Genomic DNA, 21677 nt, shown 5'->3' with positions numbered 1-21677 from the left:
CCTCTCTGGGGCAGCTCCTCAAATATTGGAAGACTGCTATCCTGTCTCCCCTGGTCCTTCTCTTCACTAGACTAGCCAGGGCCAGTTCCTGTAACCGTTCATCATATGTTTTAGCCTCCAGTCCCCTCATCATCTTGGTTGCTCTTCTCTGCACTCTTTCTAGAGTCTCAACATCTTTCTTATAGTGTGGTGACCAAAACTGGATGCAGTACTCTAGGTGTGGCCTTACTAAGGCTTTATAGAGTGGTATTAGTACCTCACTTGATCTTGATTGTATCTCTCTGTTAATACATTTTAGGATTGCATTGGCTTTTTTGGCTGCCACTACACAAGGAACATTGTTTCTTGTTTTGCCTTCTAATGCTTTGGAAAACACGTTGACCCCCTCCTCTCTGTGGCAGCACCTCAAATATTGGAAGACGGCTATCATGTCTCCCCTGGTTCTTCTCTTCACTAGACTAGACATGCCCAGTTCCTGCAAATGTTGATCGTATGTTTTAGCCTCCAGTCCCCTCATCATCTTGGTTGCTCTTCTCTGCACTCTTTCTAGAGTTCTCAACATCTTTTTTATAGTGTGGTGACCAAAACTGGATGCAGTACTCTAGGTGTGGCCTTACTAAGGCTTTATAGAGTGGCATCAGTATGTCTTTTGTGAATCCACGCTTCCTTGTTCTAGTCAACTCAAGCTGGCATTAGACTCTCCTGCAGGTCTTTTAACATTAAGGATGGTATATCTGTGTTCCAGGTTGTATGTAATGCACATCTCATTGTGGGTGGTAGAATAGAATAGAATAGAATAGAATAGAATAGAATAGAATAGAATAGAATAGAATAGAATAGAATAGAATAGAATTTTTATTGGCCAAGTGGGATTGGACACACAAGGAATTTGTCGTGGTGCATATGCTCTCAGTGTACATAAAAGAAAAGATACGTTCATCAAGGTGGTATGATATACACAGCAATGTGGGTGGTACCGAAGAGAGATTGTCCCGCCGTTCCACACCTTTTCATCTACAGGCAATGTCAGACGTGCCTCTGTGATGGTATTTAGAGAAATATCTTTTCTCTATTTGTGGAGATACTGTTGGCTTGTAGGGCCTTGCTCGAAAAACACCTTCAAAAGGAAGAAGATGTCATAAGAATAAGTTGTGTCATAAGTCCTTAGCAGAGAGGGGAGGGGAGTGTACTGCACAAGCAGGTGTGACCTCAGGCTATCCATAACACCCCAGTAACTATGCTGGTAGTCCTCGACTTACAACCACAATTGTGCCCCAAATGGAAGTTGCTAAGCGAAGCATTTAAGTACGTTTTGCCCCGTTTCACAGCCTTTCTTGCCATAGTTGTTAAGTTGTTAAGTGAATCACTGCATTGGATAAATGAGTCACCCAATTGTGAAGCGAACCTGGCTCCCCTCCCCCGCTTGGCTTTGCTTGTCAGAAAGTCGCAAAGCGAAATCAGGCGGACACTGCAACCGTCACAAATGCGAGTCAATTGTCAAGCATCCAACTGTAGATCATGCGAACAACCGTGGGGATGCTGCAATGGTTGTAGGTGTGAAAAAGGGTTGCAAGTCACATTTTCTGATGTTGTTGTCACTTTGTACGGTCACTAAATGGACTTTTGTAATCGAGACCTACCTACAATGGGTGGAAGTTTGTTAAAGAGAAACCCAACCTAGAAATAAGGATACATTACTTGACAATGAGAAAAATGAATCAATGGAATAGCTTGCTTTCTAGAGTTGAGGTTTTCAAAAATAGACTGGACAACCTTTTGACTGGGATGGTATAAGGTCTATTGTCTTGGGCAGGGAGTTAGACTAGAAGACCTCCAAGGTCCCTTCTAGCCTAGTAGACCAGGGGTCTCCAACCTTGGTCCCTTTAAGACGTGTGGTCTTCAACTCCCAGAGTTGAAGTCCACACGTCTTAAAGGGACCAAGGTTGGAGACCCCTGTAGTAGACAACATCCCACAACTCACATCCTTCCCATGCAGAAGATTGCAAATTCTTAGCATCTGGAAGGCTACCTCTTCTTTAGGTAAAATGCGTTCCAAAACATTCATCAGAGGATTAGGGGACTGGAGGCTAAAACATATGAAGAACGGTTGCAGGAACTTGGTATGTCTAGTTTAATGAAAAGAAGGATTAGGGGAGACATGAGAGCAGTCTTCCAATATCTCAGGGGCTGCCACAAAGAAGAGGGAGTCCAACTATTCTCCAAAGCACCTGAAGGTAGAACAAGAAGCAATGGGTGGAAACTAATCAAGGAGAGAAGCAACTTAGAAGTAAGGAGAAATTTCCTGACAGTGAGGACAATTAATCAGTGGAACAACTTGCCTGCAGAAGTTGTGAATGCTCCAACACTGGAAGTTTTTAAAAAGATCTTGGATAGCCATTTGTCTGAAGTGATGTAGGGTTTCCTGCCTAAGCAGGGGATGGGACTAGAAGACCTCCAAAGTCCCTTCTAACTCTATTATTCTGTTATTCTGAATAGCAGCTGCCCTACAGAGCTGCTAGCAAGCCATTGTATGACTTCTAAGTTTCCTTATACTTTATCCTGGTCTTTTTTCCCCCTACTTCCTCCCTAGAAATGTAAAGCATACAGATCTCTATGTCTAAGGGTTGGACTAGAAGACCTCTGAGGTCCCTTCCAACCCTCTGATTCTATGTTCTAGTGGTACCTGTGAGATGTTCTTTACAAGGCAGATCTGGATCTCGCTGCCTTTCACCAGTCTGCATTCTGAAGTTCATGAAATCCATGTCTCAAAGGTGCTTTTTCAAGTGACAACTGGACTTTCTGGTTTTTCTGTGAAGACGTTTCGCTTCTCATCCAAGACGCTTCTTCAGTTCTGACTGGATGGTGGGGAAGGGAACGATTTATACTCCTTACAGACAGCTGGTCATTTGCATCCTTTTAGAGGGTCATTGAGGCCACTTGGAGGTTTATCTGTGTCCTCAGGGTCACCTGAGTGGTGCAAATGGGTGTGGAACAGTTCCAAGAAGTCCATCCACCTCCATTTGCACTACTCAGATGACCCTGAGGACACAGGTAAATCTCCAAGTGGCCTCAACGACCCTCAAAAAGGATGCAAATGACCAGCTGACTGCAAGGAGTATCAATCCCTTCCATTCTTCACCATCCAGTGAGAGCTGAAGAAGCTTCTTGGATGAGAAGCGAAATGTCTTCAAACCCCCCCCCCCCCAGAAAGTCCAGTTGAAAAAGCACCTTTGGGAAAACCCTGACCGGAATGATGGAGAATCTCCATAGATACGAAACCCATGGTTTCTCTTCTTCTCTTCTGCAGGTTGCTTGTCCGAGCCACAAGGAAGAGACCTCAATCCAGATGTGAGAAGGCTGGATTAATCTGCCGCTGAACTGGGGGACAGTTCTCTCTCTCTCTCGCTTTCTCCTGTTATGTCCAAGATCTGCGCTTTGCCTGGCAATTGCTTGGAGTTCCAAAGGACCAGGGGACTAGGATGAGGAGGAGCAATAGCTATTCCTTGAACCTGCTTTGGTTGTTGCCACCGTTCTTGGGCTGGACCGTGGTGGCCCTTGACTTGGGACCATCGCCCTGTACCACTTTGGTCCAGGGCAAGTTTTTCGGATACTTCTCCTCTTTTGCCGTCTTCCCGTTGAACGCTTCCCATTGCAATTGGATTATCCAGAACCCCGATCCCCGGAGGTACACCTTGTACATGAAGGTTTTGAAGCCCTTGGGTCTCTGCGACCGCCAACAGATACGCACCTACCAATTCGACTCCTTCTTGGAGTCGACGCGGACGTACCTGGGCATGGAGAGCTTCGACGATGTGCTGAACCTTTGCGACAGCTCTACCCGCTACGCCTTCCTCCAGTCCAACAAGCAGTTCCTCCAGATGAAGCAGACTCTTTCCAAAGTGGACAGCGGGTGGGTCAGGTGGAAACCGGCCAAGATTCAGGAAAGGGACTTCTCGGTAGAATATCTTGTGGTTGGCAACAGAAGTCCCAGCAAGGCCGCTTGCCAGATGTTGTGCAAATGGCTAGATACTTGCTTGGCCACCAGCAGCAGCTCACATCCTTGTGGCATCATGCAGACACCATGTTCTTGTTTCAGTGGAGAAGTATTGGACCAACCCAGCGAGATCTTTGGCTTAACCAAAAAGCAGGACAATTGTTTCAAGGATGGGATTTACCTGGAGAATTGCATGAGTTCAACCAAGGACACCAGCGGGCTGGATTTCTTGGGTAAGTAAGTGGTGGAGGCTTCGATTGAAGGTTCCCCCATGAAATGTTTGCCTGACTGGGTGATGGGGTATGATTTATTTTCTTTCAAGCCGTTATTGTGGGCCATCACAAATAAGTTTATCGTCCGAATTAATTTGCTTTGATTTAAACTTGTCATTTCCCCGTCAGAGTCTGAATCTGAGACGGAAGATGATCAGTTGACAGACAGCGGGAGAGTGGCTCTGTGGGCTGTGGAGGAAACTGGGTAAGGGCAGAGCAGGGGAGAGGTAGAACAAGGGAGAGAGGGTTCAGATGAAGATCAAAGTCCACCCCCTCCTCATCCTAGGGCGCGCAAGGAAGAACGCAGAAGATAGCAATGTGGGTCGTGTGGCTTACGAGGAAGGAAAGGGCCCCGATTCCCTTCATAAGGCACACCTGGGGATGGAGTTTAAAGGAGAGGCATTTGAGAAGGGCATTTGTCGGGAACAAATGCTGAATTAATCTGGTGTTGAGAGTTGTGGCCTGCATTCCTGACTGTTTGAATTAGTGCCGTGCTACTGTGTGCTTATCTTGTCTTGCTGGGATTATTCTTCCCATCTGGGACTCATTAACTTGCCCTGCTGGAGAGACTGATTGCAGTTATTCTGTTTACAATGTTTGGACTGGAATATCGCAGATTTGTGGGAGAGCTTTTCTCCAGGCCATAAAAGGAATGTTGGGGGCAGAGTTGGTGCCAATAAAGGAGGTCATACCAGTTCTCTGGCTGTGTTGCCTTCGTGCTACACTCCAGGTCATCACAAAACTAGTTACAACCAGAAACATAGATATTATGTCAACCTGATGTGTTGAATTTACATTTACCAACAAAGAAATAAAGGGAAACTAGTACAGGTCTATTTCAAGCTATTTACTTCTTATCAGCTAACCATACCCTTCCTGGATTCAAACCTAGGCTGCCTGCATATTAGGTAGGTATATTCACCTCTAGGCCACAGGCTCTCCTTGCTTTGTCCAGGGGAGAGATTAAGTGTTTTTCTGGTGAGACCGGTCTATCAGGGCAATCTGGTCTACCCAGTTACGGGACGGACATACTATGTCAACTTGAGTTTGAAAGGAACGGATGAATATGCAGGGAGTGCACAACCTACAACCGTTTTTATTTTTTTAAAAAATATAAACATTCCATCTTCCCTTTAAACAGTGTGTCATCTGGGTATAAATATCTCTGTGCAATAACCATCAAAATTTACAACAACATTCATTACATTGATACTAATTCTCTGATCTTACAATTGCAGTATAGTAAACGTATTCATTTTTGCCTCTTAACGTATCTTCTAATAAGAATATAATAATAATATTAAGCATAATAATCCTAATAATAGTGAATTATCATCGTGTTTACATCTTGATATATTTTCTACTTTGCTTTAATCTCCTTTTTTAATTTCCCACTTCCATTTTTATTCTCTAACCATTGGTAAAACAATTCCCATATCTTATAATATTCAGTTTGTTCTTTCTCTTTAATTGCAGGCGTTAATCTGTTCATTTCTGCACATTCTAATCTTTTCCTAATCAGCTTCTCATCAGTAGGAATCTCTTCAGAAAAGTAACTTCCTATTGTTCCTTGCGCAAACGTCCATCACAGCATCTCTGTGATGATGGAGTCAACATTGGGGTGCTTGGCATTCATTTATGACCGTTGGAGTGTCCTGAGGTCATGCGATTGTCCCAGCTGGCTTCCGATAAGCAAAGTCAGTGGGGGAAGCCAAATTCATTTAATAAGAGCAGGATTCGCTTACCAATTGCAGCTATTGGCTTAATAATCATAGGCAAAAGAGGATGTAAATTTAGGTGTGACTTGCCTTGCTTAGCAATTCCATTTCTGCTCCTAGTTGTGGTTGTAAGTCAAAGACTATTTATATTTAGCCTTCTTCTTGGGAAGAGCCATGGTGGCATGGTGGTTAGACGACGGTATTGCAGGCTGACTCTGCCCACTGCTATAAGTTTTATCCTGACCGGCTCAAGGTTGATTTAGATTTCCATCCTTCCCAGGTTCAGTAAAATGAGGACCCAGATTGTTGGAGGCAATATGCTGACTCTGTAAATCGCTCAGAGGGGTCTGTAAAGAAGCGGTTGTCAGTTTTGGAAGGCAATTTTCTTTCTTGCTTCTTAACTGCCACATATTTTAACTGGGGAAGTTGGGAAGGGGTTGTTGTTGGAGCGGTAGAAAGTTAGTCATAATAACATTCCATATTCAAGGACTTTTGCCTGCGCCTGATGTAGACTTCCTGAATATTATATCCAGTTGAGTGTGAAGAATTGATTGGACAATGTGATGAATTTGTGGGTGTGGGGCAGGGCTGTGAACTGTCAACTGGGTGTGGAAAAACCTGGAAGATTTCGGTTTTGGGTTTTCCCAGCTGTGCCAACATGATATCTCTAATAAATTGGAACTTTGAGGAACCTCAAGCCTCAGAGCTTTATTTCGTTGGGGGTGTTCCTTGGAACCCTGACAGCGGCATATAATACTATTGGAAAGGAAGAAAAGGAAGGAAGGAAGGAAGGAAGGAAGGAAGGAAGGGAGGGAGGGAGGGAGGGAGGGAGGGAGGGAGGGAGGGAAACAAGAAGAAGGAAGCCATTGTGGTGCAGTGGTTTGTATGCAGTATTGCAGGCTAATTCTGCCTATTGCCAGGAGTTTGATCTTCACCAGCTCACAGTTGACCCATCCTTCCATCCTTCCCAGGTTGGTGAAATGAGGAGCCAGATTGTTGGGGGCAAGAGGCTGACTCTGTAAACCACTTAGAGAAGGGCTGTAAAGCCCTGTGAAGTGGTATATAAGTCTAAGTGCTATTGCTGTTGCTTCTCTTAAGAATCCTGGGTGTTTGCATGGCTGTTCTGAGTTCTCAGGAAGCAACAATAACTCTTAGAATCATATTTTCTATTAAAGTTTCAGACTGGTTGATCATTTTCCCATTGACCAGTCACTGCAGCCATTGCTTAGTTGTTGAGGAACAAAGGACCCAAAGTTATGGATACCTTCTACTGTTACGACTTTGCCTTCAAGACAGAAAAATGAGAAATGCTAGAAGGCAAAACAAGAAGCAATGGATGGAATCTAACCAGAGTTAGAGCAACCTAGAACTAAGGAGACATTTCCTGACAGTTAGAACAATTACTCAGTGGAATGACTTGCCTCCAGAAGTTGTGGATGGTTTTCAAAAAGAGATTGGACAGTTGTTGGGCTGAAATGTTAGAGGGTTTCCTGCTGGACCACAGGGTTGGACTAGAAGAAAGAGAGCAGAGAAGAGCAACCAAGATGATTAGGGAACTGGAGGCTAAAATGTACAAAGAACGGTTACAAGAACTGGACATAGCTAGTCTAGTGAAGAGAAGTGCAGGACTAGGGGAGACATGATAGCAGTCTTCCAATATTTGAGGGGCTGCCACAAAGGGAGGGGGGGCTCAAGCTATTTTCCAAAGCACTTGAAGGCCAGACAAGGAATAATGGATGGAAACTGATCAAGGAGAGATTCAACCTGGAAATAAGGAGGAATTTTCTGACAGTGAGAGCAATCAACCAGTGGAACAGAAGTTGCCTTCGGAAGTTGTGGGAGCTTCATCACTGGAGGCTTTCAAGAAGAGACTGGACTACCATCTGTCAGAAATGGTGTAGGGTCTCCTGCTTGGGCGGGGGGTTGGACTAGATGATTTACAACATCCCTTCCAACTCTGTTATTCTGTTAACACTGGAGGTTTTTAAGAAGAGATTGGACAACCGTTTGTCTGAAATGGTAGAGGGTTTCCTGGCTGAGCAGGAAGTTGGACTAGAAGACCTCCAAGGTCCTAAACAAATCTATTCTATTCTATTCTATTCTATTCTATTCTATTCTATTCTATTCTATTCTATTCCATTCCATTCCATTCCATTCCATTCCATTCCATTCCATTCCATTCCATTCCATTCCATTCTATTCTATTCTATTCTATTCTATCCTACTCTACTCTTCTCTATTCTACTCTGCACCCTACCCTACCCTACCCTATCCTACCCTATCCTATCCTATCCTATCCATTTTATATTTTATTCCATGAGCCACGGTAGCGCAGTGGTTAAAGTGCAGTACTGCAGGCTACTTCTGCTGATCAGTGGCTGCCTGCAGTTTGGCGGATCGAATCTCAACCAGGCTCAAGGTTGACTCAGACTTCCATCCTTCCAAGGTCAGTAAAATGAGGACCCAGCTTGTTGGGGGCAAGAGGCTGACTCTATAAACCACTTAGAGAAGACTGTAAAGCCCTGTGAAGTAGGTATATAAGTCTAGGTGCTATTGCTATTGCTTTTCCTCCATAGCTCCCTTTACAATTTGTCCTGATCAACTGAAGCTTCATTGAATGTCCGCAAATCTTAAATGACACAACATGAGTCATGTGCAGATATTTAGATTTGCAACTGGTAGGTGGACAAGACTTGGCTTCAACCTCCCTCTTTTCGTATTTGCTTCTTCCTACCCAAAAAAATAAATTCTCCTTCCAAAAAGGAAGTTGGACTCTCTCCCTCCTACCCCCACACGCGTAAAGTTATGGTGGACTTGCCAGCCTGATGTTGCTTCAAAGGTTGTTTTTACGCCTATTCCTTTCGAACAGAATCATGTAACTTCTCGGGAATTTTAAAGTTGTGCTGACATTTATCTTAATCTGAAATGCAAATGAAAAGCAAAAGAACAGGAAAAGGGAGGAAGTGGGGGGGGGAAAGGAGGAGAAGAGTAGGCGCTTCTCCAAAGTTCCTAAGAGAAGGACAAGAATTAAGATGGAAATTGAATCAAGGAGAAATCCAACCTAAATTAAGGTGAACTTTCCTAATCAGTGGAACAACAACTTGCTTCCAGAAGTTGTGGGTGTTTCATCACTGGAGGCTTTCAAGAAGAGATTGGACAACCATTTGTCTCAAACAGGATAAGGTCTCCCGCTTGAGCAAGGAGGGGTGGGACTAGAAGACCTCCAACCTCCAAGGGAGATTCAGTCTGGAAATAAGAAGAAATTTTCTGACAGAACAATCAACCCATGGAACAGAAGTTTCCTTTGGAAGTTGTGGGAGCTTCATCACTGGAAGCTTTCAAGAAGAGATTGGACTGCGATTTGTCAGAAATGGTGTAGGGTCTCCTGCTTGAATGGAGGGGTTGGACTAGATGACCTAGAACAGGGGTCTGCAACCTTGGTCCCTTTAAGACTTGTGGACTTCAACTGCTGGCTGAGGGACTCTGGGAGTTGAAGTCCACAAGTCTTAAAGGGACCAAGGTTGGAGACCCCTGACCTAGAAGGTCCCTTCTGACTCTGTTAATCCTTTCCAACTCTCTTCTGCATTGAATTGATTTTAATCAAGGGGACAAGCATTCTGTTAAAAGAGAAAAGAAGCACCGATTTCCAACTTTTTCCAGTGCGGTGCCCTAATTTAACAAAATAAACTTACAATCTCAACTTTTTGCTTTTATATCATAATTGGTAATTACTAGCCATTTCCATGCCAACAAACCAATCAATCCATCAACAAAACCCAAAGTTTAACTTTCATTCTCCCCCCCATTTCAAACACAAAGTCGACTTGTATCCCCAAGTAGGGAATAATCCTCGACTTGCAAGAGTTCACTTAGTGACGATGGCACTGAAATAAGTGACTCGTGACCATTATCCACACTTATGACCATTGCAGGATTCCCTTGGTTGGTCACATGATTTACATTTGGATGGTTGACAACTGACTCATATTTATGATGGCCGCAGTGTCCTGGAGATCCGGCAATCCCGGTTTGCGTCCTTCCGACGAGCAAAGTCAATGGGGAAGAGTGGTGGGTTTCTACCGGTTTGCTCTGGTTCGGGTGAACCGGTAGTGGCAGCGGCAGGAGGCTCCGCCCACCCACCCGGACATCATTACGGACGCACTGTGCATGAGTGCTCCCAGTTCCAAAACAGTAGTGAAGTCACATCCTGGACATAAAATGTTCTACCCTCAAAATGACGCTATAGAGCACTGCACACCAGAACAACTAGACATAAGAACAGTTTTTTCCCGAAGGCCATCACTCTGCTAAACAAATAATTCCCTCAACACTGTCAAACTATTTACTAAATCTACACTACTATCAATCTTCTCATCGTTTTCATTGCCAATCTCTTTCCACTTATTACTATACCACGTATTCCTATAACTTTTTGTTGCTATCACTAAGGGTTAAATTGCAACCTATGACCATCATTTGTATTGTAAATGTTTTGTCTTTGATGAAGGTATTTTTTTTCTTTCTTTTTCTTTTCTTTTATGTACACTGAGAGCCTATGCACCAAAACAAATTCCTTGTGTGCCCAATCACACTTGGCCAATAAACTCTATAAAATTAAGAAAGAGGTTCACTTGGGCCTTGACGATGATTAAAGGAATTTGAGTCATTTAATGACCTGAATGTCAGATAATGTAAGGTAATCACTCCGTTAGCATGTACAAAGAAGTATAGCTATGGATGATAACAAATATAGATATAATCTGATCACCTCACAAGAACGTCCTGCTGAGTTTTAGGGAAGCAAATATCCAAGTTCTCTAATGAACAAGAACCTTAGATCAATCCAATGGTGAAATCAATTTTTTTTTATTACCGGTTCTGTGGGCGTGGCTTGGTAGGCATGGCAGGGGAAGGATACTGCAAAATCCCCATTCCCACCCTCCTCTGGGGCCAGCCAGAGGTGGCATTTGCCAGTTCTCTGAACTACTCAAATTTTCCGCTACCGGTTCTCCAGAACCTGTCAGAACCTGCTAGATTTCACCCCTGGATCAGTCCAGAAATATGGAGTATTACAGATAAAGGGGTCAATTTATTTTCCAAAGCACCAGAAGGCAGGACAAGAAACAATGGATGGAAACTAAACAAGGAGAGAATCCACCTGGAATTGAGGAGAGACTTCCTAACAGTGAGGACAATTAACCGGTGGAGCTGCTTGCCTCCAGAAGTTGTGGGTGCTCCATCGCTGGAGGTTTTCAAGAAGAGTCACTGGACAGTCACTTGACTGGAGTGGTGTAGGGTCTCCTGCTTGAGCAGGGATCGCAAAAGTGCTTTTTCAAGAGGCAACTGGACTTTCTGCTTTTTCTTTGAAGATGTTTCACTTCTCATCCAAGAAGCTTCTGAGAGCTGAAGAAGCTTCTTGGACAAGAAGAGAAACGTCTTCAGAGAAAAACCAGAAAGTCCAGTTGCCTCTTGAAAAAAAGCACCTTTGGGACATCCATGACCTGGATGTCTGAGAATCTCCATAGACACTTGGGGTTGGACAAGAAGACCTTCTCCCCCAAAGCTCCTTCCAGTTCTATTCTGATTGGCTGATCTTCCATCTTTCTTCTGGATCTGGATGGGGTTTGGATTCAACACTGACTCATGGAGCTGCAGGTGTCTCCAAATATGGAGGCCCGCCATGTTTTTCTTTCCATATGACTTTGCCTCTTCTTTCTCTTGGCTGTCTTCTCGGAGTCTGAAAGCAGATGGTGGGAACCAAAGGCAGGCATTGAGATCTCCGCAGAGCATCAATAAAACAAGCTATTATCCTAACCTGGTGCACCCACAGCAGGAGCCCTGGAAGCCAACGACAATGTCTTGGCAGATACCAGTGTTGCTCTCATCAATTTTGCATGCGATTTGCATGACTCACGCTGAGGCATCAGAAGGGAAAGATAAATCTTCGCATCTTCGCCTTGGAAGCCACAACGGTTATTGCAAAGTCCGAGGAAATAATCGTTTGCTGGATATAAGAGATCCCATTTTTTTGATCTCCTCGGGTTTCCGGAGCTATCATCTTCCCATCACAGTTGGCACCAGCCAGATGAAGGACATTGTCTCCTTCACATCCAGTTTTGGTCGCCACGATGCAAAAAAAATAATAATGTTGAGACTTTAGAAAAAGCGCAGAGAAGAGCAACCAAGATGATTAGGGGGCTGGAGGGTAAAACATATGAAGAACGATTGCAGATATTGGGTATGGCTAGTTTAATGGACGTGGTGGCTCAGTGGCTAAGATGCTGAGCTTGTCGATCGAAAGGTCAGCAGTTCAGCGGTTCGAATCCCTAGTCCCGTGTAACAGGGGTGAGCTCCCGTTACTTGTCCCAGCTTCTGCCAACCTAGCAGTTCGAAAGCACCTAAAAAAATGCAAGTAGAAAAATAGGGACCACTTTGATGGGAAGATAACAGCACTCCATGCGCCTTTGGCATTGAGTCATGCTGGCCACATGACCACCGAGATGTCTTCAGAAAGCGCTGGCTGTTCGGCTTTGAAACGGAGATGAGCACTGCCCCCTAGAGTCAGGAATGACTCACATGCATGTGCGGGAGAAACTTTACCTTAGTTTAATGAAAAGAAGCACTAGGGGTGACACGATAGCAGTCTTCCAATATCTATGAGCCATGATGGAACAGTAGTTAGGGTGCAGTATTGCAGGCTACTTCTGTCGACTGCCGGCTGACTGCAATTTGGCAGTTCAAATCACACCAGTTTTCAAGCTTCCATCCTTCCGAGGCGGGTAAAAATGAAGACCCAGATTGTTGGGGGCAAGAGGCTGACTCCATAAACCGCTTAGAGAGGGCTGTAAAGCACCATAAAGCGGTATACAAGTCTAAGCGCTATTGCTATTGCTACCACTAAAGAAGAAGGGAACAACCTATTCTCCAAAGCCCCTGAAGGCAACACCTGTAGACTAAGTGCTATGAAGTATAGTGAAGGGAGAGTGCAGAGGAGAGCAACCAGGATGATTAGGGGACTGGAGACTAAAACATACGAAGAACAGTTACAGGAACTGGACATGGCTAGTCTAGTGAAGAAAAGTGAAGGACCAGGAGAGACATGATAACCGTCTTCCAATATTTGAAGGGCTGCCACAGAGAGGAAGGTGTCAAGCTATTTTCCAAAGCACCTGAAGGCTAGACAAAGAATAATGGATGGAAACTGACCAAGGAGAGATTCAGTGACAACAACCAACCAATGGAACAGAAGTTCCCTTCGGACGTTACAGGAGTTTCATCACTGGAAGCTTTTGAGAAGAGAATGGACTGTCCTCTGTCAGAAATGGCATAGGGTCTCCTGCTTGGGTGGGGGGGGTTAGACTAGATGACTTCCAAGGTCCCTTCCAACTCTGTTAATCTGTATCTGTATATCTAACAGACTTATGACTGATAAATTAGTTGCCTGAAGAGGACCAAGTAGGAATGAGGCTATGCTCAGTTTGATACTCTACATCAAATATTCATGGTGTAAGATTCTTCCCGGCCAAGTCATACCCTATTCTTATTCATGTGTGAAGAATGAATCCGTAGTGGTTCAAATTTTCTTCCAGCTCTTTTCTTCATCTCGAGATAAAGGGGTCATCTAACACATATGGGGCTAACCCTGCAGGGGAGGGAAAGAACAAGCTTTAGACAACATAAAATGTAAATGTGTCCCTTGTCCAGTCATATCCAACACTAGATCTGGAGTTCGTCTCTGTTTCTTGGCCGAAAAATCCGGCATTGTCCGGAGACACTTCCATAGTCATGTGGCCAGCATGGCGAGATGCATGGAACGTTGTTACCTTTCCACTGAAATGGTACCTATTGACCTAGTCACATTTGCATGCTTTCGAACTGCTAGGTGGGCAGGAGCTGGAGCGAGGAATGGGAGTTCACTTTGTCGCGTAGCGCTTGGGTCTCGAACTCCAGCGGTCAACTTTCCAGCTGAAAACTCAGTGTCTCGAACTGCTGAACCATTACGCCCAATTTAGACAACATGTGAAGTTGTTCATCCATGCTTCATTTTGAACAGTCTTCTGGCGGGGCAAGCCGTGGCTATATAAAGAGACTAGCTCAGATCATCTTATTTCATTGTGTAATGAAATGCCTGCAAGAAAACTGCGAAGCTCAGAGACCCCAAAGGACCTCACAATCCTCCCCCTCCTCCTCCTTTCCTCCTCTTCCTCCTCCTCCTCCCCCTCCTTCTCATCTCCATAAACCCCACTCCCTTCTAGCATTGATGAGGTTACTTACTTTGGGCAATTTTTTTTTAAAATTTACATTTATATCCCACCCTTCTCCGAAGACTCAGGGAGGCTTACATTGTGTAAGGCAATGAAACATGCATAAGAAAACAACCAAGCTCAGAGAGCACCAAGGACCCTACAGTCCTCCTCCTCCACCTCCTCCTCCTCCTCCTCCTCCTCCTCCTCCTCCTCCTCCTCCTCCTCCTCCTCCTCCTCCTCCTCCCTTCATTCCCTTCTAGCACTGATGATGTTACTTAGCTGGGTAATGAAATGTCTGCAAGAGAACCTTCAAGCTCAGAGAGCACCAAAAACCTCACAGTCCTCCTCCTCTTCCTCCTCTTCTTCCTCCTCCTCCACCTCCTCCCACTCTACAAAACCTCCTCCCTTCTAGCACTAATGATTTTACTTAGTTGGGTAATGAAATGTCTGCAAGAAAACCACCCTCAGAGAGCACCAAGGGCCCTACAGCCCTCCTCCTGCTCCTCCTGCTCCTGCTCCTCCTCCTCCTCCTCCTCTTCCGACTCTACAAAACTTCCTCCCTTCTAGCACTAATGATGTTATTTAGTTGGGTAATGAAATGTCTACAAGAGAACCTTCAAGCTCAGAGAGCACCAAGGACCTCACAGTCCTCCTCCTCCTCCTCCTCCTCCTCCTCCTCCTCCTCCTCCTCCTCCTCCTCCTCCTGTTCTTCATACTACTACTACTCCCACTCTACAAAACCTACTAGCACTAATGATTTTACTTAGTTGGGTAATGAAATGTCTGCAAGAAAACCACCCTCAGAGAGCACCAAGGGCCCTACAGCCCTCCTCCTGCTCCTCCTGCTCCTGCTCCTCCTGCTCCTCCTCCTCCTCCTCCTCCTCTTCCGACTCTACAAAACTTCCTCCCTTCTAGCACTAATGATGTTATTTAGTTGGGTAATGAAATGTCTACAAGAGAACCTTCAAGCTCAGAGAGCACCAAGGACCTCACAGTCCTCCTCCTCCTCCTCCTCCTCCTCCTCCTCCTGTTCTTCATACTACTACTACTCCCACTCTACAAAACCTACTAGCACTAATGATTTTACTTAGTTGGGTAATGAAATGTCTGCAAGAAAACCACCCTCAGAGCACCAAGGGCCCTACAGCCCTCCTCCTCTTCCTCCTGCTCCTCCTCCTCCTCCTCCTCCTCTCTTCTAGCACTGATGATGTTATTTAATTGGGTAATGAAATGTCTGCAAAAAAACCACCAAGCTCAGAGAGCACCAAGGACCTCACAATCGTCCTCCTCCTCCTCCTCTCCCGTCTATCACTGATGATGTTACTTAGTTGGGTAATGAAATGTCTACAAGAAAACAACCAAGCTCAGAGAGCATCCAGGACCCCGTATATGAAGAACAGTACTAGGCACATACCAAAGCCCTTCTTAAGAACTTGGACTGAATGTATGAGATGTTGAATTAAAACAAAATTACGCTCCATAAAAGTTTTATTGCATCAGGAATGGACTGGGCATCCTGAGAATTATAAAAGGCCTGGATAGCTGGTGTAGATTTAGATGCATTTATTATAGTTTTATTAAGTCAATACCCAGGTCGCACATGCTCTTTTTAATCTTAATTATCTTTTGGTTGGTCTGAGCGATACCATGTTCTATACTGTTGCCAAGTTCTATTTAATAACTGGCAACATTGGGCAGGACCTCACTTGGAAGAATTTGATTTGATTAAAGTTGCTCCAAGTTTTGTAATAGCAATAAATGTACAGTCCCCTGTTTGTTGCTTTAATTTACTATGGTCTCTTCACCGAAGTTTTGGTGCTAATGCCCTCAGGATCTAAGTGGGCTACCTGCACTGAGGATGTTTCACCTGTACTGATTGGGTTCAATTTATCTTTAATTTCCATCTTGTTTTATATACCTTATATCATCTTTGATTTTATTTCCATGTTGCATGAGGCTGGTGAGCAATTGAAAAGGCCTCTTAACAATGAGGTCCTTGGTTCTCTCAGAGGCTGGTTGTTTTCTTGCAGGCGTTTCATGACCCAACTAGGTAACATCATCAGTCCTAGAAGGGAGCAGATTTTGATCCAGGGGTTTTATTCAGCAGGTTATGACAGGTTCGGGAGAACCGGTAGCAGAAATTTGAGTAGTTCAGAGAACCGGCAAATAGCACCTCTGACTGGCCCCAGAGTGGGTAGCGAATGGGGATTTTGCAGTAACCTTGCCCCGCCCACCAAGCCACGCTCACAGAACCAGTAGTAAAAATTTTTGAATTCCACCACTGGTTTGATCTCTTTGATCTAATAGTTGTGGCTTGCCCTATCAGAATTGGTGGGAATGTTTTTGGCTTCATTAGGCTGTTGTTTTTTATTTGTTTGTCTAGACTGGTAGTTCTAACACTGCCAGGGAAAACCACTTGTATATAAAGAGAGAAAACCCTATTCCCTTCTAGCGCTGCTGATGTTATCTGGGCAATCAAATGTCTTCCAAAAAACAACAACAACCAAGCTCAGAGAGCACCAAGCACCCCATAGTCGTCGTCCTCCTCCTCCTCCTCCTCCTCCTCCTCCTCCTCCTCCTCCTCCTCCTCCTCCTCCTCCTCCTCCTCCTCCTTTTTATTCTTCTTCCATTCTGCAAACCGCACTCTTCTAGCACTGATGTTGTTACTTCACTGAATTATGGAACATCTGTAGGTAAATAACCAAGTTCATAGAGCACCAAGGACTCCACAGTCCTCCTCCTCCTCCTCCTCTTCCTCCACTCCCCAAACTGCACTCCTCTAGCACTGATATTGTTACTTCATTGAGTAATGAAATGTCTGTAGGTAAATAACCAAGCTCACAGAGCACCAAGGACTCCACAGTTCTACTGTGAGCTACAAATATTCTCTTCCATTAATCTTCTACCCTAATCTTACACTATGGTGGTTACTACTATGATCACAGGAAAGAAAGCAATGTGGAAGATCATGTCTGTAGGAAGTAAGGTATGGTTGACACTTCCTACTCCAAATATGTGCTGGTGCATACACACACACACACACACACACACACACAAGCAAACACACACAAGCACACCACTTCCTTTGGAACGCCTTTACCCATTCTGGAAGAGGAAATCCAACCTTCCTACAATACTACTTTGAAAGGATAGAAACTGCCAATGGACCCCCAGCACATTGTCGTCTCTTTCATGGACCTGTGTTCCAATATCTCAAGGGTTGCCACAAAGAAGAGGGAGTCGGGCTGTTCTCCAAAGCACCTGAGGGTAGAACAAGAAGCAATGGGTGGAAACTGATCAAAGAAAGAAGCAACTTAGAACTAAGGAGAAATTTCCTGACAGTTAGAACAATTAATAAGTGGAACAACTTGCCTTCAGAAGTTGTGAATGCTCCAACACTGGAAATTTTTAAGAAAATGTTGGATAACCATCTGACTGAGATGGTGTAGGGTTTCCTGCCTGGGCAGGGGGTTGGACTAGAAGGCCTCCAAGGTCCCTTCCAACTCTGATGTTATGTTATGTTATGTTATGTTATGTTATGACCTTTCTGCTCATCAGCGCCTGAAGGGATAACGTGGTCCAACTAAAGGCCTCCAGAAGTTGTGAATGCTCCAACACTGGAAGTTCTTAAGAAGATCTTGGATAACCACTTGTCTGAAGTTGTGTAGGGTTTCCTGCCTAGGCAAGGGGTTGGATTAGAAGACCTCCAAGGTCGCTTCCAACTCTGTTATTCTGTTAAAACAACTTGCGTCCCCATTCCACATTCGTTGCCGTGGAGGTCTCTTTTTAATGCTCAAAAGTCAACGTCACACCATAACAATTTTGCATGGTGTGGCACACCTCATAAATTCGAGGCTCAGTGCCATCTCATATGGCTTATCCAGTTGAGAGACTGCTTACTAGTTTGGGGAACGTAAATGACTACTAAGTCTCGGTAAAACTGTTTGACAGGACTGGTGATTGGAGGTTCTGAAAAGTACCTGAATTAACAGAATAACAAGAGTTGGAAGAGACCTTGGAGATCTTCTAGTCCAACCCCCTGCTGAGGCAGGAAACCCTATACCATTTCAGACAAATGATTGTCCAATCTCTTCTTAAAAACTTCCAGTGTTGGGGAATTCACAACTCCTGGAGGCAAGTCGTTCCACTGGTTAATTGTTCTCACTGTCAGGAAATTTCTACTTAGTTCTAAATTGCTTCTCTCCTTGATTAGTTTCCACCCATTGCTTCTTGTCCTGCCTTCAGGTGCTTTGGAGAATAGCTTGACTCCCTCTTCTTTGGGGCAGCCCCTCAAATACTGGAAAACTGCTATCATATCACCCCTAGTCCATCATTGCTCCAAAGGAGTGAGTGGATAATTCTGTAGAAGTTTTCCTAAATGCCTCAAAAATATGGTATGTGTTCTGACCCAGCTCCCCAAACATGACAAATCCTCTGAAGTGAACTCAAAGATTCCTTTATTAGGAGTGCCCCAGCAAGACAAGGAGCAAGGCTATCAATGTTGTTTTCTGACAAAGAGCCCAAGAGCCGTTGCTGGTCTTTTAAGCCTTATGGGAGGGGCCAATCATCTCTTGGCCTTACTCCTGAGTTGTCCTCTCTGCTTGAGCTGCTCTTGCCTTCTGGCAGCTCTTCTCATCCGTGCATTAGGAACAGGCTCCTCCTGTTCCTTTGCCTCACTACTATCAGCCTCTGGAGGCTCTGGAGTCCGCACATCACTCCCAGATGGCCCTGGCCTCACTTCAGCCTCTGACACAGAGCCCTCATCCGGGCCTTCCCCAGCCTCCAGAACTGGCCCATGTTCTTCCTCAGCCCCATCGCTGTCCGACTCCATTGCCAGCTCCACAGGCTGCTGGCGGACCACAACACTTTGCTAGCAGCGGTGGCTCTTCCATCCCAAGGACCAGCCCATAGATTTCCACTGCTCTCCTCTCCTCTCCCTTCTGTGCATCTGTGCAACAGGCACTGGATCCCAGCTATTCCTCTTCTTCCTCATCAGCCACCTCCAGACCTGGGGGCTGTTGACTCTCCATCTAAGGGCTGACAGATGGCCCAGGCTCTGCCTTTGTTTCTATCTTTGCCAGCTCCATTTCCTCTTTCCCATCGGATCTCTCAGGTTGCCTGGGTGCCTGACCCTGACTCCCACGCCTCCTCCTCCTCCTCTGATTTGGCTGCTGGAGGGGCCAACAATATGATTTAGAGCCCTAGCATCAAAAGAAGAAAGTATTGTGAGAAAAAACGTGGCAGGATATAACGTCTGAATGGAGAAAGAGGGAGACGTGCTAAGTGCCCTCTGGCTACAGCAAAAAAAGAAAAATCATTTACTTTTGGTCTGTGCCTAGCATGTGTTGAATGATAACCCCATTCCGCTAAATTTTCACATTAGCTTGCAAATTAAAGCAGAGGCACGCACCGGCTTTTAGCTGGCATGCAATTTTTGATAAGGGAGGAAATTTGGTCACAGCTGTCCTCAATGCAAGTATTGCTGCATTACTTGCTATTCTATTCAGCAAGTGTTGTTATACTTGACGAGAACTGGACTGCAAAATTTAGGGAAGCTTTTGCGGTGATCTGAATGGAATGGAATGGAAAATGTTAATGAATAGGATAGGATAGGATAGGATAGAATAGAATAGAATAGAATAGAATAGAATAGAATAGAATAGAATAGAATAGAATAGAATGCAGGCTAGGCTAGGCTAGGCTAGGCTAGGCTAGGCTAGGCTGGATTAGGCTAGGCTAGGCTGGACTAGGCTAGGCTAGGCTAGGCTAGACTAGGAATAAGAATAAGAATAATGGCAGCCTTTCAAATATTGGAAGACTGCTATCATGTCACCCCTGGTCTGTCTTTTCATTAAACTAGACAAACTCAGTCCCTACAACTATTCTTCATGTGTTTTAGCCTTCAGTCCCCTAATTCTCTTTGTTGCTCTTCTTTGCACTCTTTCTAGAGTCTCCACACCTTTTTTGCATCACGGTGACCAAAACTGAATGCAATATTCCAAGTGTGGCCTTACCCTAAGGCATTATAAAGTTGTTAACATCATGTCATCTTGATTCTATCCCTCTGTTAATTTCAAATATACCCTGTTTCCCCAAAATTAGACATCCACTGATAATAAACCCAATCAGGCTTTTGAGTGCATGGCAATAAGGCCAAGTGCTTATTTCAGGGTTAAAAAAAATATAAGACAGGGTCTTATTTTCGGGGAAAAACACAGTATCTATATCTATACAGTAGTAGCCAAAATTGTGGAAAGCTTTTGGGAAAGGTGTATTTTCTATGACTAGCTAATAACACCCTTTTTTGCGGGGAGTAGTACTCTAAAATTATATATCAATGGAAAAATAATTTAATCAAGAATGTAATGCAATAACTTGTATGAAGGATTTGCTATTAGAATAGCAGTTACAGTATAAGGAAGAAACATGAAACGTAGAAAAAACGAGATATACAAAAATTATCCCCATGTCAGTGAATACTTAGTTGGGTAACCTTTAGCACGAATGACAGCCTTACAACGTCTTCCCAAAGACTCAAGTCTTTGAGTTTTGCAGCTGTTCTAGTGAGAAACCAAGATTGAAGGATGGCTTCTATTAACTGGGTTTTATTGCTTGGTCGCTTCTGACTAACCAGTTTCTTTAGTCGGCTCCATCGATTTTTCAATTGGATGAAAGTCTGGGCTATTCCCAGGCCATTGCAGCAGTGGAATAAGATTACCTTGAAACTCCCCCCCAAAAAAATGGTATTATTAGCCATCAAACCTCAAAAATACACTTTTCCCAAAAGGTTTCCACAAGTTTGGCACTACTGTATGTATGGATCCATCTATATCTATCTTTACCTACCTACCTACCTACCTACCTACCTACCTACCTACCTACCTACCTACCTACCTCAAGATCTAAAATGGACAGCTAACATCAAAAACATCATTAAAAAAGGACAACAAAGAATGTTCTTTCTGCGCCAACTCAGGAAGCTCAAACTGCCCAAGGAGCTGCTGATTCAGTTCTACAGAGGAATGATTGAGTCTGTCATTTGCACCTCTATAACTGTCTGGTTCGGTTCTGCAACCCAACAAGAAAAACACAGACTTCAGAGGATAATTAGAACTGCAGAAAAAATAATTGCTACCAACCTGCCTTCCATTGAGGACCTGTATACTGCACGAATCAAGAAGAGGACCGTGAAAATATTTACAGACCCCTCACATTCAGGACATAAACTGTTTCAACTCCTACCCTCAAAACGACGCTATAGAGCACTGCACACCAGAACAACTAGACACAAGAACAGTTTTTTCCCGAGGGCCATCACTCTGCTAAACAAATAATTCCCTCAACACTGTCAGACTATTTACTGAATCTGCACTACTATTAATCTTCTCATAGTTCCCATCACCAATCTCTTTCCACTTATGACTGTATGACTGTAACTTTGTTGCTG

General features: G+C 44.4%; 1 protein-coding gene across 1 annotated transcript in view; it reads left to right on the top strand.

Moving 5' to 3' along the window:
* Positions 1-3479: 3479 nt before the first annotated feature.
* The window catches only part of ADGRB1 (adhesion G protein-coupled receptor B1), a 341354-nt gene continuing 323156 nt past the window's right edge, over positions 3480-21677 (top strand). Inside the window, exon 1 of the mRNA XM_058174889.1 lies at positions 3480-4227. Within this exon, the coding sequence (XP_058030872.1) occupies positions 3480-4227 (748 nt within the window). The remainder of the gene's footprint in view (positions 4228-21677) is intronic.

This window comes from Ahaetulla prasina, chromosome 3, assembly GCF_028640845.1.
Source record: "Ahaetulla prasina isolate Xishuangbanna chromosome 3, ASM2864084v1, whole genome shotgun sequence".
Lineage (NCBI taxonomy): Eukaryota > Metazoa > Chordata > Lepidosauria > Squamata > Colubridae > Ahaetulla > Ahaetulla prasina.
Note: the sequence above shows the minus strand (reverse complement) of the source record. Positions and strands in the feature narration are given on the sequence as shown.